This window comes from Lagopus leucura, unplaced genomic scaffold, assembly GCF_019238085.1.
Source record: "Lagopus leucura isolate 7727_CA_CO unplaced genomic scaffold, USGS_WTPT01 Super-Scaffold_73, whole genome shotgun sequence".
Lineage (NCBI taxonomy): Eukaryota > Metazoa > Chordata > Aves > Galliformes > Phasianidae > Lagopus > Lagopus leucura.
Genome location: NW_024962252.1, coordinates 94,168,219 through 94,181,300, shown reverse-complemented (window position 1 = coordinate 94,181,300; position 13,082 = coordinate 94,168,219). Strand labels below are relative to the sequence as shown.

Sequence of the window (13,082 nt, the reverse complement as noted above, 5' to 3'; positions counted from 1 at the left end):
TCTTATCTTGTATCTCATTATTTCTTTGGCAACAGGAGTTACAGCATCTCCTTTATAATTCAGATGCTAGGTGGACTACACACGTTTACCTGACAGCATACATTATATGCATTACTGACTGCCAAAACAAGCTTCTTCACACTAATTTCCGGGAGGTAGATAGTTTGCTAAATTTGGTCAGCCTCTGTGGACGGTAAACAGTAATAAAAGCAAAAAGTTTAACCGTGCAACAACTTCACAATGGCTAACTATGGAAATTATGGTATAAGAGCTTTTCTGGCACTCTGGGAGCAGATACCAAGTCTACCCACTCCCAACCCTACCAGTGATTGTTTTATAATAAATACTTACATACCAATTTGAAGGAGTAGTCTACATATTCCTCAAATAGCTGTTTTTACAGCACATTTTTTCTTTTCTACAAACAATCCATATTACTATTTTACTCTTGTTACACACGAGGAGTTGAAAATAAAGCATAAATTTCAATTAAGGAAATAATCAGCTTACTACAAGAGTAGATAACTAATACAAACTGTTCCTTGGGTTTCTAGAATATTTTCACCTTTGCTACTACTGCTGGAAGTACTAAACTATTGAAGTTAGCAGTATGATAGCTCATAGATCACCATTCCAACATGAAAGAATAAGAAGCCCGTTTCAATAGTTTTATTGTTTTGTCATAAAAAAAAAAGTTACAGCTAGTTCAAATATGTACAAATTGCCATAAAAACAAAGCCATGTTTCATTATACACGAGCCAAATTGTCATTACGACATGGCTATAAAGATCATCATTTTTAAAAAAACCTCCCACAGGACTAAAAGAACTATTTAAACATTTATGCTCCGGAAGCCTAGTAGCAGCAGTTGTCAGCATATCTCATTACAAAAATCAGGGAGTGATAGTTGGACTAGAGTAAAAATAGGGCATTTAACTCTCAACAGATAACAAAAGAAGGATCATGGCTGCCGGTCTAGGCTTCGTTTTGGTCTAGGCTTTGTTTTAACAGCGATTAAGCGAGCACAACTGACTCCCCTTCAGAAAGAATCTTCCAAGAGTTAAGATCCATGCCTCCCATCTTTCTGTCGTTTCCTCATCCGAGTCACACTCTGTCTTCAGCTGATTTCAGTTATGCGTTCAGTCCTCTATGCATTTCATTCATTTCCTTCATCTGGGGGTGAGTGGGGAAAGAGAGCACTGTCAGCTTGACTATTCAGTTACAACATTTGGATTCCTATATAAATACTCTGCACTTGGCGCTGAGCAACATACAATGGCATCATTCCATTCAGTAGGAACTGCAAGGCTCATGCAAATACCTCAAGCAATGACGTTTGTAATAGAACAGGACTAACAGTGCTTCCTGTGGATTGCACAGCCTTTGCTATAGATATGTAAAACGGTACTTGACTCCAGTACTGCCACCCGCCTAAATCCTAGGAAATGCAAATCGCCAATTGCCTCTGAAGCTACTGCAGAAAATACACGGTCGACTACAGGGATGAAAGAGCAGTTACAGCGTTTCAGTGCTTTTATACTCTTTTATTCTTCATACTTGAAAATACCTGCAGCACCTAATGCAAGCTTTTAACCTACACCAGAACTCCTGATCAAATTTGGATTCTAGCTAACCTGTTCAATTTCCCCAGATAGCATCAACAAAAATTACCTCTGCTTTCACGTACTTCCCTTTCCTCCTTCTTGAGACAACCTGTAAGGAAAAGGACAGGTTAATTGTCAAGTTTAATTTTAAGTGAAGACCTAAATGTGCTTTTTCCAACCCTTCACTTTCCATACATCACCCTTGTGTCATAATGGTGCATCCCATCACCTCTTCTCTACTCCCCAGTCTCAAAAACAATATCTAGCATTATAGTTTACAAAGGAAAACCTATTGAGAGTCCCATTACCCTGGTGCATTATCTCCCAAATTTCACTACTATTCTGGCAGCTTTTTAGAACTTACCAGAGCAATAATTCCAGCAACTACTGCAAGTACTACGATAACAATGACAGCAATAACGCCAGCAGTCAGAGACTTCATGGAAAACTCCGGTGGTACTTCATCAACATAGTAGACCATCATGTTCTCAAAAGTCAGTGCTTCGTTATCGATACTCATGTTCAGCGCGTTAAGAAAGATGGGATCACCTTTTACCTAGGGCAGACAGCAAAAGAGACTTGCTTGTTCAGCTGGCAATAGACATCATGTAGGCATTCCAACAATTTACCTTGCATTAGCCAGCACACAGTAAGGCTACTGAACATAATGCAATACACACTTAGTCTTTCAAACTTTACCCATGACACTTACATCTTTTTCAAAGTAGTAGGCCACATCAGCTATATCCACATCCCCAGAGGATTTATCTGAGGAATTTTGCTTCAAATCAATAGTAATAGAGGGATTTTCATACTGGAATATAAAAAAAAAACAAAACCAACAATAAAACACACATCATTAAAAAATGACTAATTTAGATCCAACTATTAAATACACAGCAAAGTATTACAAAATGTGATCCAACTTGTGAGATCACATTCTAAATCAATTTCATGGTACTTCTCAAGCAAAGTTCTTATAGTATAATTCAAATTCCATGTTTTAGTGAAAAATAATTCATATATAGACTAAGCAGACAGACATGCAACTTTCCAATATTTAATTTCAGATACAGCTACTCACTAGTGCTCAGTAAGCAATATTATTTTGAAAGCCTATGGTAACATACTGTAGCACATTCACGTTTTCAAAGTAATCAACATTCCTTTTTGTTATGAATATTTCACTAAAAATTATGTGCTTCTTACCGTAACACCAGCTATGTAGCGTCCATCCAACATGTAACGACTGGTAATTGTATCCTTAAGAAATCTGCAAGGATATTAAAACCATAACTGTTGTAAAAAGCAAAGTACAATTACACACAACTATTTTTCCAAAGAAGGAAAGACTAGTAACATTTTTTCCTCCTGCAGTTTGTTTGTGAAAAGCTGATCGTAGATGGCAGGTAAGCTCCAGCCCAGACTTTCACTTTCTCCCTGCTAGCAGCGTGGGAGAGAAGGCAAGGTAGTAAGAAAAAATCCTTTATGGGTCGTGATAGTTTACTAAATGAAGTGGTGGGAGGAAAAAAACAAAATCCCTAGGCAGTGTCCAAGCAATAGCTACTCTGGAACCACTCCCCCCAACCCCGATTTATTGCCAAGTGTGACATTTTATGATCTGAGGTATCTCTGGTCAATCCAGGTCAGCTGCCTCAGATGTGTCACCTGCCCATCCCCAGTCTACTCACCATGGCAGCAGAGAGAGACAAAGACCTTGACAGTATGTAAGCACTGATCAGCAACAGCTCAAACACTGGTGCTTATCAGTACAGTTTCGGTCACTTCTGCTTTGAAAAAAAGTTAACTCCAACACAGCCAGACCCAGCATGGCAGAGTTCTGTTGATTCCCAAAAGTGAAGTTGCACTTATGGAAAAATAAACAATTACTGTACTGGCAAAAAGCAGAAGACCTAACAGTCGACCTAACAGAGAATTCACAGGAAGAGGAGCTATACAGTAGGATTTTTTTTTTTCCCCCAAGAAAATAAGCAAAATAAACTTCACAGCTACAAACACTTTTCTTGCCTTACGACCTTTGACAAAAAGGTAGGATTTTACTTCAGCCAAAAATATAGCTAACCTGTTTTGTCTCCTTCATCTTCACAGTTCCTCCCTCGTCTTTGCCAGTTTAATTTTTTGACAGTTTCTCCTTATTACCTATATTCTACTTCTTCCTCTACCAGGAGCAATCAGTTTCCAAAATAAGATCAATTTCCATTGCAAATGAAGTTTTAAGGACCTTCATAAGTCACATCCAAGATGTCTCATGAACAAATGAGCTCGCATATTTGACAATACTTTTAAGCACGCAGTTGTTTAGAAGTACATTAGATATCTGATAGTACGTGCAGATATTTTCACAAGACCTTCCAATCATCACTTACTTTGTTAACGTCTCTGCGTTCAGAGGAGTTTTTCTCTCAGCATGCTTCATTTCAATGATGATCCACCTGAAGTAGGATATAAATACAGTTAATATTCTTAAAAATACATGCATGTGAAGTGCGCGCTACTGTTTCTAATCCCATGAGAGGAAAAAAAAGACACTGAGGAATAAAAAAAACACCAAACATCTTCCCCCTTCCCCATTATTTTCAAAGGAAAAAGTGACAAGTACTTATTGCTCCATGTTCAGTCCTAGGGCATTATTCATACTGACAAACCCCATAAGATTGATCCAAACACAGGAAGGTTTTCAGGTTACAGCACACCCTATTGAGAAGACTTACATCGTCCTGACTAATTGATTGCATTTCAGGTCTGTGTCATGCTTGTCGGTTCTTCTGACACCAGCCGTGTTCACACACCAGCAGGTGGTTCCATTGCACTGCTTTGCCTTGAAGACACCATTATTTTCACATTCAGGATCGTACAGACCATCAGTATCTTGAAGCGCATCTTTGGGTTTCTCACGGCGGCCTGATTTTGTGTTTGCCATTTCAGCTTTCATCAACAGGCATTTGGAAGTCACTAAAATAACCAGCAGAAAGTCACATTACACAACAGGAGCGTTCAGAACTCAGGCTAGGAAAGCAAAAGGTTACAACAGACGTGACGGCACCTGACGCCATTACAAGGAAGAGCAGGCACCCAAGATGTAGGTGTGCACAACATCAACACAGCAGGGGGATCTGAAAGCAAATGCTTAAGAGCTCTAGGCTACCTCAAACTAAGAGTAAGGTTTTGGTACGGAAGCTCTAGGTTTGAGGGGGAAGTCGGGATGATTACTTCGAAGGAAGCCAAGAATTAGTCTTTGAGACACCCCTGCCATTAGGGATGAACTGTTAAAGAGCATCCACACAAGTCACACGGTCGGAATCAGAAAGGCTCTGTCGCCAGCTGGTTGGCGTGGGAGGCCTGGGAGAGCCCTTCCTTCCCTCTCTATCGTTATCTCCGCCAGGAGCTCACCACCCGTTTTCACATCTCCGCTTGAGCGCAGCCGGGGGGTTCAAAGCAGCGGTCTTTACTCACGGGTCTCGCAGCTGACGGACACACTGGAGCCGATGGAGTTGCAGTTGCAGACGCCGTCGACCAGCCTGCAGTTGGTGACGCGCTTGTTCATTGTACAGGTGCACGCTGCAAGAGACGCGCGGCCATAAGCGCGGCGCTCCCTAGGGCGAGGCGGCAGAGGGAAGGGCCGAGCAGCCGCCCCTCGGTCCCTGAAGCGCGACGGCTCCCTTCCCGAAGCACCGCTCCCCCCAGGACCCTCCGCCCACCGCCCACCCATTGAAGCCGGGCCGCTCCAAGGACGGCGCGGCAGCCGCAGCCACCAACGGGTGAGAGAAGCGCGGCCGCCGGGCACCACCGCCCCCGGCCCAGCGGAGAGGGGGCGCCATTTTGTGGCGCCGCAGGAGCCGCTCCGCGGGGAGCGAGGGGTCGCGGTGCGGAGGAACGGGGGCACTCACAGTCCTGAGCGCAGGCAGCGGCGCAGAGCAGCAGTAGGAGCGCGGCCCCGCGGAGCAGCTCCATGGCTTCGCGGCACGGAGGGGCCGGGAAAAGGCTTCCGAGGAGCGGGCCGGGGAGAGCGAGCGCTGCGTGCGCGGCGGGACCCGGTGTGAGCCGCCCGACAGGTCGGGCAGGTGGTGGTGCGCCGCGCCCTGCCGGCTCCGGTTACACCTGGGACGGGCGGGGGGCGGCGGCACCGCCTCTCGGACTGCAAGGGCAGTTAAACCACCGCCTCCTCCTCCTCCCCCCGCACCTAGGCGAAACTGGAGAGAGCAGGGCGGACCCGATCTCACCTACCTTCCCTTCCCCGGCCCAAATATAGCCTCTTCCGGCGGCCCAGCAGGGAAACGAGCTGGGATGGGTGGTGGGAGCGCCCTGAGGCGCGGTCGGTGCTGAGGAAGAGGGGGTGAAACTGTGCGGCTCTGGGTGTCAGAAGGGGATGGTGTCCCTGCTGCCGGCAGAGCGAGTCACTGGAAGACGGGTCTGCACACCGCCACTGGGTCTGCCTCCTCTCATGGCCGTCGTGCCCTGCCCTGCCCTATTGTCAGCACTCATGGGTGTTCGGGGTCTCCTCTGTGGTCGTGCTGTTGCAGGCTGAGGAGTTGAGGATTGACGTTGCTCAAATTCAGTATACTTTTCCATAAACACTGAACTCTTTAACAGAAATAATGATAATCCCTCGGGAAAAACAACCAAACAGAAAAAAAACAACTAGATCACCAGTGCACACAGGGTACACTTTCTTAAGGTTCTTCTTCTTTACATGTATTTCAAAAGCAGTGTGGTAAACTCCATGCTAGGCCGCTGTGCTTTAGGCCTGCTCTGGAAGGTGTTGCTCTGGCACCAGGGTATGCACTTTCCTCATCCCAAAAATGCAGTCTGCTTCACAGAACACAAAACGGGCAGTAGAGTAAAAGGAGAGGAAGTCAGGCAGGAAAGCCTGCTGCTGTTTTTAGAATTGCTTTCCAAACTGACAGTGATGTCAAAGCATAAGACAAAAGGTTGGCAAGGGATACCAAAAACAGTTTCTGATTTTTTTTTTTTAATGTATTTGTTTCTTCGATTAAAAACAAGCAAATACCTGGATCTTTCAGGAAGATATAGCAGTGTCTTGGAAACTAAGTGGTTTTGGTGAAAGAGAAAACCAGAATGACGTGCTGCATTTGTGAGAAATCAATGAAATTTCCAAAGACAGTCGAAACTTCCTCTTGCCTGTGTTTACATTGGCTGTACAATACAAACATGTCGCCACTCCTTTTTAGGTGCAGATCTCAGTTAATGAAACTGTTTAGAACCTTTGTGTGTTCTGAAAAGTAAGCACAGGGTGGCTGTCTTCGTGATCTGTTTCTGCACAGCTGTGTTTGTGCTGCATCTTGGGTTTTGTATTCACTATGGTCTAAAGGGCTCTGCTGAAATCAAAGAGGAGCTGTCTCCTATGGGTCTCAGTTAAATGAGTGTTCTCAGGGGCTTGGGACAGCCTGCTTGAGACTCTTCCAGAATTTTCTTGATTTTTCTTGCAGGTTTGAGTGGCTTAATAACAGTCTTCTGGTCTAGTGTTAAGAGACTTGAATTAACAGCATCACATTAGCAAAGGGAAATCTTGGAAAGATTGGAAAATCTCAGGCACAGACTTTTCACAGTGTTGCTGTCAGATGATGTCATTCTGCTTAAAGATGGGCAGGGTCAGTAGGCTCAGGAAAGCCCATTTGATTGTAAACCTCACTTTGTATTTAAATTTATTGTTGTTCATTTCCTTTTTTTTTTTTATCTTTTTTTCCTTTTTTCCCCAAAATGAAGAGTTCCACAGCCTCCAAACTGCCTCCAAACTCTGGACAGGTCTTTGCTGTCAGTGTACAACGGCACCACCTTCAGTCTCTGAAGATGGAACAGACTTAGGATATTTGTGTGGCCTGAGGAAGCCCAATTCAGTGAATTTTGGCCTTTTCGGGTGATTCATTTCATCCTCGCTCAACTGTCAGCAGTAGAATGCCCTACTGTAACTGCAGTAAAAAGATAGGTGCACTGTATTGCTTTCTGTAGAACAGCATTTGATTTCACCCCAGTTTGCAGAATGAATGCAGATTTCATTATCTTTATTTCCTCAGCTTTCCACATAGAATGAAGTTGTTTATATATATCGACATTGCTCAGTATCTTAGAAACAGAGGGAATTTCTCTCCATGATGTTGTTCCACAGCAAAGCTTTGGGAATGAAAGACCATTCTCAACAGCATGAATTTTAGTCTCTTTCCAGTTTATTTTGAGGAAGCTTCTCCATAGAATCCAAGCCAGTGGATCAGGCATGTGGTTAAAATGGTAAAACAACACGAGTATTGAAATTCCTTAATTACAGAGACATCCCAGTCAGTGTCTGGAGAGAAGGTGGGAAATACATTACATTATTCAATGTCTGTCCTAAATAAACGTTCCTCACTGTACAGCTCTCAAGGTAGGGTCTTGCTCACTGCTTACAAATAGGACAGTTTCATCAGCAGTTGGAGATACCTCTTCTTATCAAATAGCTGAATGCTTATGAAGCAGTGCAGTGTAGGCTAGTTGTGGTTTACACTTATTAAAGCATAATTATAGCTCAGACTTACTACAGTTTAAATGCTACAAACACATTACTGGTTCTATCATGCATCAAAAATGTTTTGATCACTAGGCTCAGGGGAACATGTAAACCCATCTTTGACAAACTTACATGATCAGCTTCATATCTGATCATTTATATAATTTATATCTCCAGACCTGTTTAGAGACTAAAGTTAGTTCACTTCCCAGCTAAACTTCAAGAGCTATGGAGGCCAGTGGGAGATTTTCCATTGATGTCAGTGAGCTGTGGATCAGGTCTGAGGAGATAAATCCAGTTCTTTCAGAAGCCAGTAGGAATTGGGGTGATAATGGGACACAGCCTGGGTCTTTACCACGTGATTTGGGTGAATGGGCTTGTGACACTCCACAGACACAGTAAATGGCCAAAATCTGCTTTCAGGGAAAGTTGCAAGAATCTGTGAGTCACTCCTGAAGCACCAGGAAATGCTGAAGGTGGGGCTGTGACATGTATTGTGGACAACAGATGGAGAGATGAGTGGGGAGAGGATGACAGGTTTCGCTGGAGTATTTGGCAATCTAGCTCTAACTGAGATTTTTTTAGAGGCTTCAAATCTGGCCAGTTTTGGGTGTGAGGATGACCAAAGGTTTGTCCCTAACAAATAGGCCGTGTATGATGCCAAAGCACAAAAGACAGTGCTACTGCTGTTTGCCCACAAAATGAACGATTTTGGAAAATGTGTGATGATTGGTTAGGTCTGACAAAGTTATGAACAAACAGGAACAGTTCTGCACTCCAGTGACAAGTTTTTTGTAAACTCAGACACTTCCTATTAGGATATTTGTATAATGTTATTTTTATTTTTATTTATTTTTTATTGCAGACTCTATTGTCTACACAGAATGAAGCCTTGAAAGGACCATAAGAAGAGACAAAACTGGAAAATTATGTATAGTGTCTTGTTCACTATATGTTTCTGAACATGCCAGACCTTCACAAACCAATGCGTGCTTCTGCTCACTGTACCAACACTGACTTATTTTTGAGCAGCGTTACATACAGTCAAGTACTATTATGTTTATTTTTGCCTTGTTTCCAGATAGTTTTGAATACTGAAAGTTTATAAAAGTAACAGTATTTGTTTGTTTTGCTGGAATTGTTGTGCACACTGGAGATGGAAATTAGATCAGAGGCAATGGCAACACTCAAAAGCCTGTCCTCATCTTAGAAGCTCGCAGCTTGGTACTCCATCAAGCTGCAAACCTTTGGCTGAAAGTAAGAGTGTCTGAAGCAAACAGCTGTTGTTTCAGAGGTTCTTAAAACTAGACGGGGTGCAACCACAGGAGAGAAATGCTCATGTAATTAACGTGTGTTCTATTTGCATCTTTGAGGATTATAGAAACCAACCTGTCTGATACATCATGGCATCCTCACCTTTCTTCTAGGGCTTGGTCTTAGCCCCAGCGGGTGGGGTCACTAACTGACTCATCATTCCTCACTTTACTGCCCTGGAAACACATCTTCATGACTCTTATACCTACAGAGTATTTAGAACATCTGTTGTCATCATTCAAAGCTGCTTAAAATGCACAGCATGAGAAGTAAAAACTGGAGTAAGTCTATATCCAGACTACTTTGTAGCTGGGAGGCAAGCATATTCAAAACAGGTGGTTATACGGGCAGATAGCTGTCCTGTTTCTCAGTATGGTGGCAGTACTTCCCTTGTGACCTGGAGCTGTCTGCCATTAAATCTCCTTGTGTTGGATTGAGCGTGCACAGGTCACTACAAGACAAGCTAGAGTAGATTTGTGGTTTGTCAGTCAGCTAATGCACAGTAGCAGCCTATGAACGGCGTTGGACCTTGCAGTATGCAGAAGACACCTATTCCTCAAAGAGAACAGGGTCACAGCAAGCACACAGGCAGTTTCCATGGAGCAGTGAACCTGCTGTAAATCCCCACCCAGTCTTGCCTCATTGCAACACGTATGTGTAGTCATACCCAAAGCAAAGGTGAACAAATAGAGCGATGAGACGAGCAGAAAAATCTAAGCCCACAAACAGCACTGAGCAAAGCACCGTGAGCCGCACAGAGCAGGGGTAAAGAAGTTAGGTGTGCCATAGCTCACACTGTGTGGTGAAACTGAAATAAATGGCTTTTGTGTTGAAACACCTTTCCTTTCCTACTTTATCCTGTATTTATTTATTTACTTACTTATTTCTGTTTCGGTTAGCACTAGCTGCTACCAAAGTCCATCTGTTTTCCTTTGCACTTTAATTTACAGCCCTTGTTAGTCATTTTATTGCTTCAGGTTCTGAGGGAAAAAAAACTTTTACAACTTGTGATTGCTGATCTCAAGCAAACCAGAGCTTTTTGACCTGGCACAGGGGGGTAATTATAGAGCCCATTGCTTCTTGGGAGGGGCATTGAATATTTAACAAACTGTGGCGAGTCTCATTTAACCCTTTGGAGCTTAGACCATTGGATGGCAGTGAAAAAAACACATGTTGAGGCTCTCCAGCTCACAATGTAATTCACCTGTTTTTAGTCTTGCCTTTCTGCTACTGAGCTTGGAGCTGTTTCTTTCATCACAGCATTGGGAGGATAGGAGACAAAATACTTGCATCTGAAAACATTTCTTTCCTTACTTTGGAAATTACTGCTGCCTTATTGTTGGTTAATCCTGTCATAGTCTTCTGAGTGCCCTGCTGTCAAAATAAAGTCTCTTGACAATAGAGAAATTATACTCTCTTAATTACCACTATTGTTTCATATTACAAGGGCTGTGGTCATGGACAAAGATTCAGTTGTGATCAGCAGCATAAAAACAGTATAAATAGATACCTTGTGTTTGAAAGAGTTTGCGATCTGAATTATGCAACAGTAAACCGTGAGTTAAAGCTGAACTTAGGAATGGGGCATGAGATCAGAAAGATTTACAGTTTGCCCAACTACAGAATCATAAGCCAGCTAACTAGAGTCTGAAGGCACTTGCCTATTCCTCATCCACGCAGCCGGCTGTTAGTTCAAGTAATGGCAAATTCTCCTTCAGAAAAATACTAGGGCATTGTTTTGAAGGCACCAAACTTGTTATGTGTGTTATTTCCCTAGATAAAAAGATAGATTTATTTACTGGATAGTAAGTTGCCCATATGTGCCACAATATTGTGTATTACGGTGCACATATATATTAACATTAATGAGACTGTGCATGCGTGTTGCTGTTCACTAGACGTGAATGGGAAATTTTCAGCTGGCATGATTTTATATAAACATTTTACTTTATTTAAGTAAAAGCTCTGGAAGTTGTATTGGTTCAGCTATGTTTTCATTGGTAGGATCTTTGAAGTCTGGTGTTTGCTTGTTGTTCCTGAGAGGAAAGAGGGAATACCTACAGACTGAAGTGTTTACATTGTCCACTGCAAATGTGAGTAGTCTCCACATGCGCAGTATGCTGGGAGCTCTGGGGCTTGGTCAACACATCTGCTCCTTGCTCCTGCACCTGTGTCTTGGGAAGCCTGCTGCTCTGCAGCTGGAAGAAATGGCTGTAGGTCATGACAGCACAGAGCAGTCTGGTTCATTAGGGCTCTTTGCACAATACAGGATGAAGAAACTGCAAGAGCGCAACTGGGTAATGAATACCCATGCTTATTAAATGCTCACTAACGTGCAAATACCCAACTTCCAGTGGCTGCTAAAATGTTGTGAGAGACATCAGGAGGTTAAAAAAAAATCACTATATAGAGTACTGCACACCTCACATCCTTTCCCCTTAAAGCAAACACGCACTTAAGAGGTGGGAGCTGCTGATGTTGAGAGACACAGCGTTGGTTCCTCATTAGCTTTGCTGTGACACTATGGTGAAGACCTAGCATAGTGTCACCTGTTTATTTTGGCAATTAATTGGAACTCTTGAGGTAAGACTATTTTGTTTCATTTTATAACCAGCACAGAACAGCCAATCCTTAAATCTTAAATGCTTCCACTGATTTGAGTGGGTTAGGTTCATACAGGATATATCCATCTATTATAGAAGTAGAAGTGAACAGCAAGTTCAGACTTATGTCCCCAGTATTTAATCTAGATGTGCTGTTATGGAGCACCTGGCTGTTCAGAAGCTGCGTGTTTAGACACGCACTGGATTTGCTGGTGACCTCGACATTCTTCTGCCATTTGTTGTTTTAGTCTAGGCAGTACATTTCTTACTCACTGCCTTATTTCCAAATGATTTTTTAAATATAGTTTCTGAATTTCTCAGCTCTCAAGAGCAACCAGAGCTATTCTTAGCCTTATGTATTAGAAAACCCTGATGAATGCTTAGAAGTTCTTTTCAGGTAAGCAAAGCAGACAACAATTTCCATGTCCGTCCATCCATCACTGACATTCACTTAAGTGGCACTAGAGCATTTTAATTTTAATCCCACGGTAGCATTTGTTGACAGCAGGGATTTATCATGAAGGCTTCTTTCTCACATCATTAGCTGCTGGTTAGAGTACCAAACAGGTAAGCCATATTCAGGCTGTTACGTGTGTGGCCCTAGTCCAGGAACTTGAGTGCTGCAGTGATGTGCTATTTCATGCAACTCCTCTAAATCCTTACTCTCCCTTCCCACATAAAGAAACAGGTTACTAGTGAGAGATGTGGATTCAGGTCGTGTATCTGTTTCTTTTTAAATTTTCTGACACCCATGTGCTTTACTACAGCGTATATTCTAAAAGAAATATGGCCAGGGTTTCATTTTGAGATGAATGCTTGCATTTCCCTACATGTCTTTAGGAACAGAGTTCTCATTCTGCATGTTTCATTTCATCTACAACATGTTTGACTGAGGCTGGGTTCCTCTGTCAAGGCCAGGAGTCCTATCTACAAGGAAGAGAACTGTTCTTTTTTTTTTTTCCTCTCATCTCATACTCGGCAATAAGAAAATTCTATCATTGGAAAAATGCGTATTTTATTGTGAACAGTGATGTGTACTT

The 13,082-nt window shown here is 42.8% G+C and overlaps 1 protein-coding gene and 1 long non-coding RNA gene across 2 annotated transcripts; one reads left to right on the top strand and one right to left on the bottom strand.

Annotated features, from left to right (window-relative positions):
* Positions 1-654: 654 nt before the first annotated feature.
* EPCAM (epithelial cell adhesion molecule) lies at positions 655-5,652 on the bottom strand. The gene is made up of 9 exons (XM_042893382.1): positions 5,514-5,652; positions 5,080-5,184; positions 4,338-4,578; positions 3,993-4,058; positions 2,815-2,878; positions 2,318-2,419; positions 1,970-2,161; positions 1,673-1,714; positions 655-1,174 (listed from the first exon to the last, which is right to left on the bottom strand). Exons 1-9 carry the CDS (start codon positions 5,575-5,577, stop codon positions 1,133-1,135), a joined length of 918 nt encoding a protein of 305 aa, XP_042749316.1. The 5' UTR covers positions 5,578-5,652; the 3' UTR covers positions 655-1,132.
* Positions 5,299-10,274, top strand: LOC122192738. Its single transcript, XR_006182677.1, has 2 exons — positions 5,299-5,384; positions 8,991-10,274. It is a non-coding gene; the product is annotated as an uncharacterized LOC122192738 (long non-coding RNA).
* Positions 10,275-13,082: the final 2,808 nt, after the last annotated feature.

Bases quoted from the DNA above. Each gene is read 5' to 3' on its own strand.
- EPCAM (XM_042893382.1), bottom strand. From the start codon at position 5,577: ATGGAGCTGCTCCGCGGGGCCGCGCTCCTACTGCTGCTCTGCGCCGCT. The intron at 5,185-5,513 runs GTGAGTGCCCCC...CGTCTCTTGCAG, and splicing joins CGCTGCCTGCGCTCAGGACT to CGTGCACCTGTACAATGAAC. The intron at 4,579-5,079 runs GTGAGTAAAGAC...TGGTTATTTTAG, and splicing joins GTCCGTCAGCTGCGAGACCC to TGACTTCCAAATGCCTGTTG.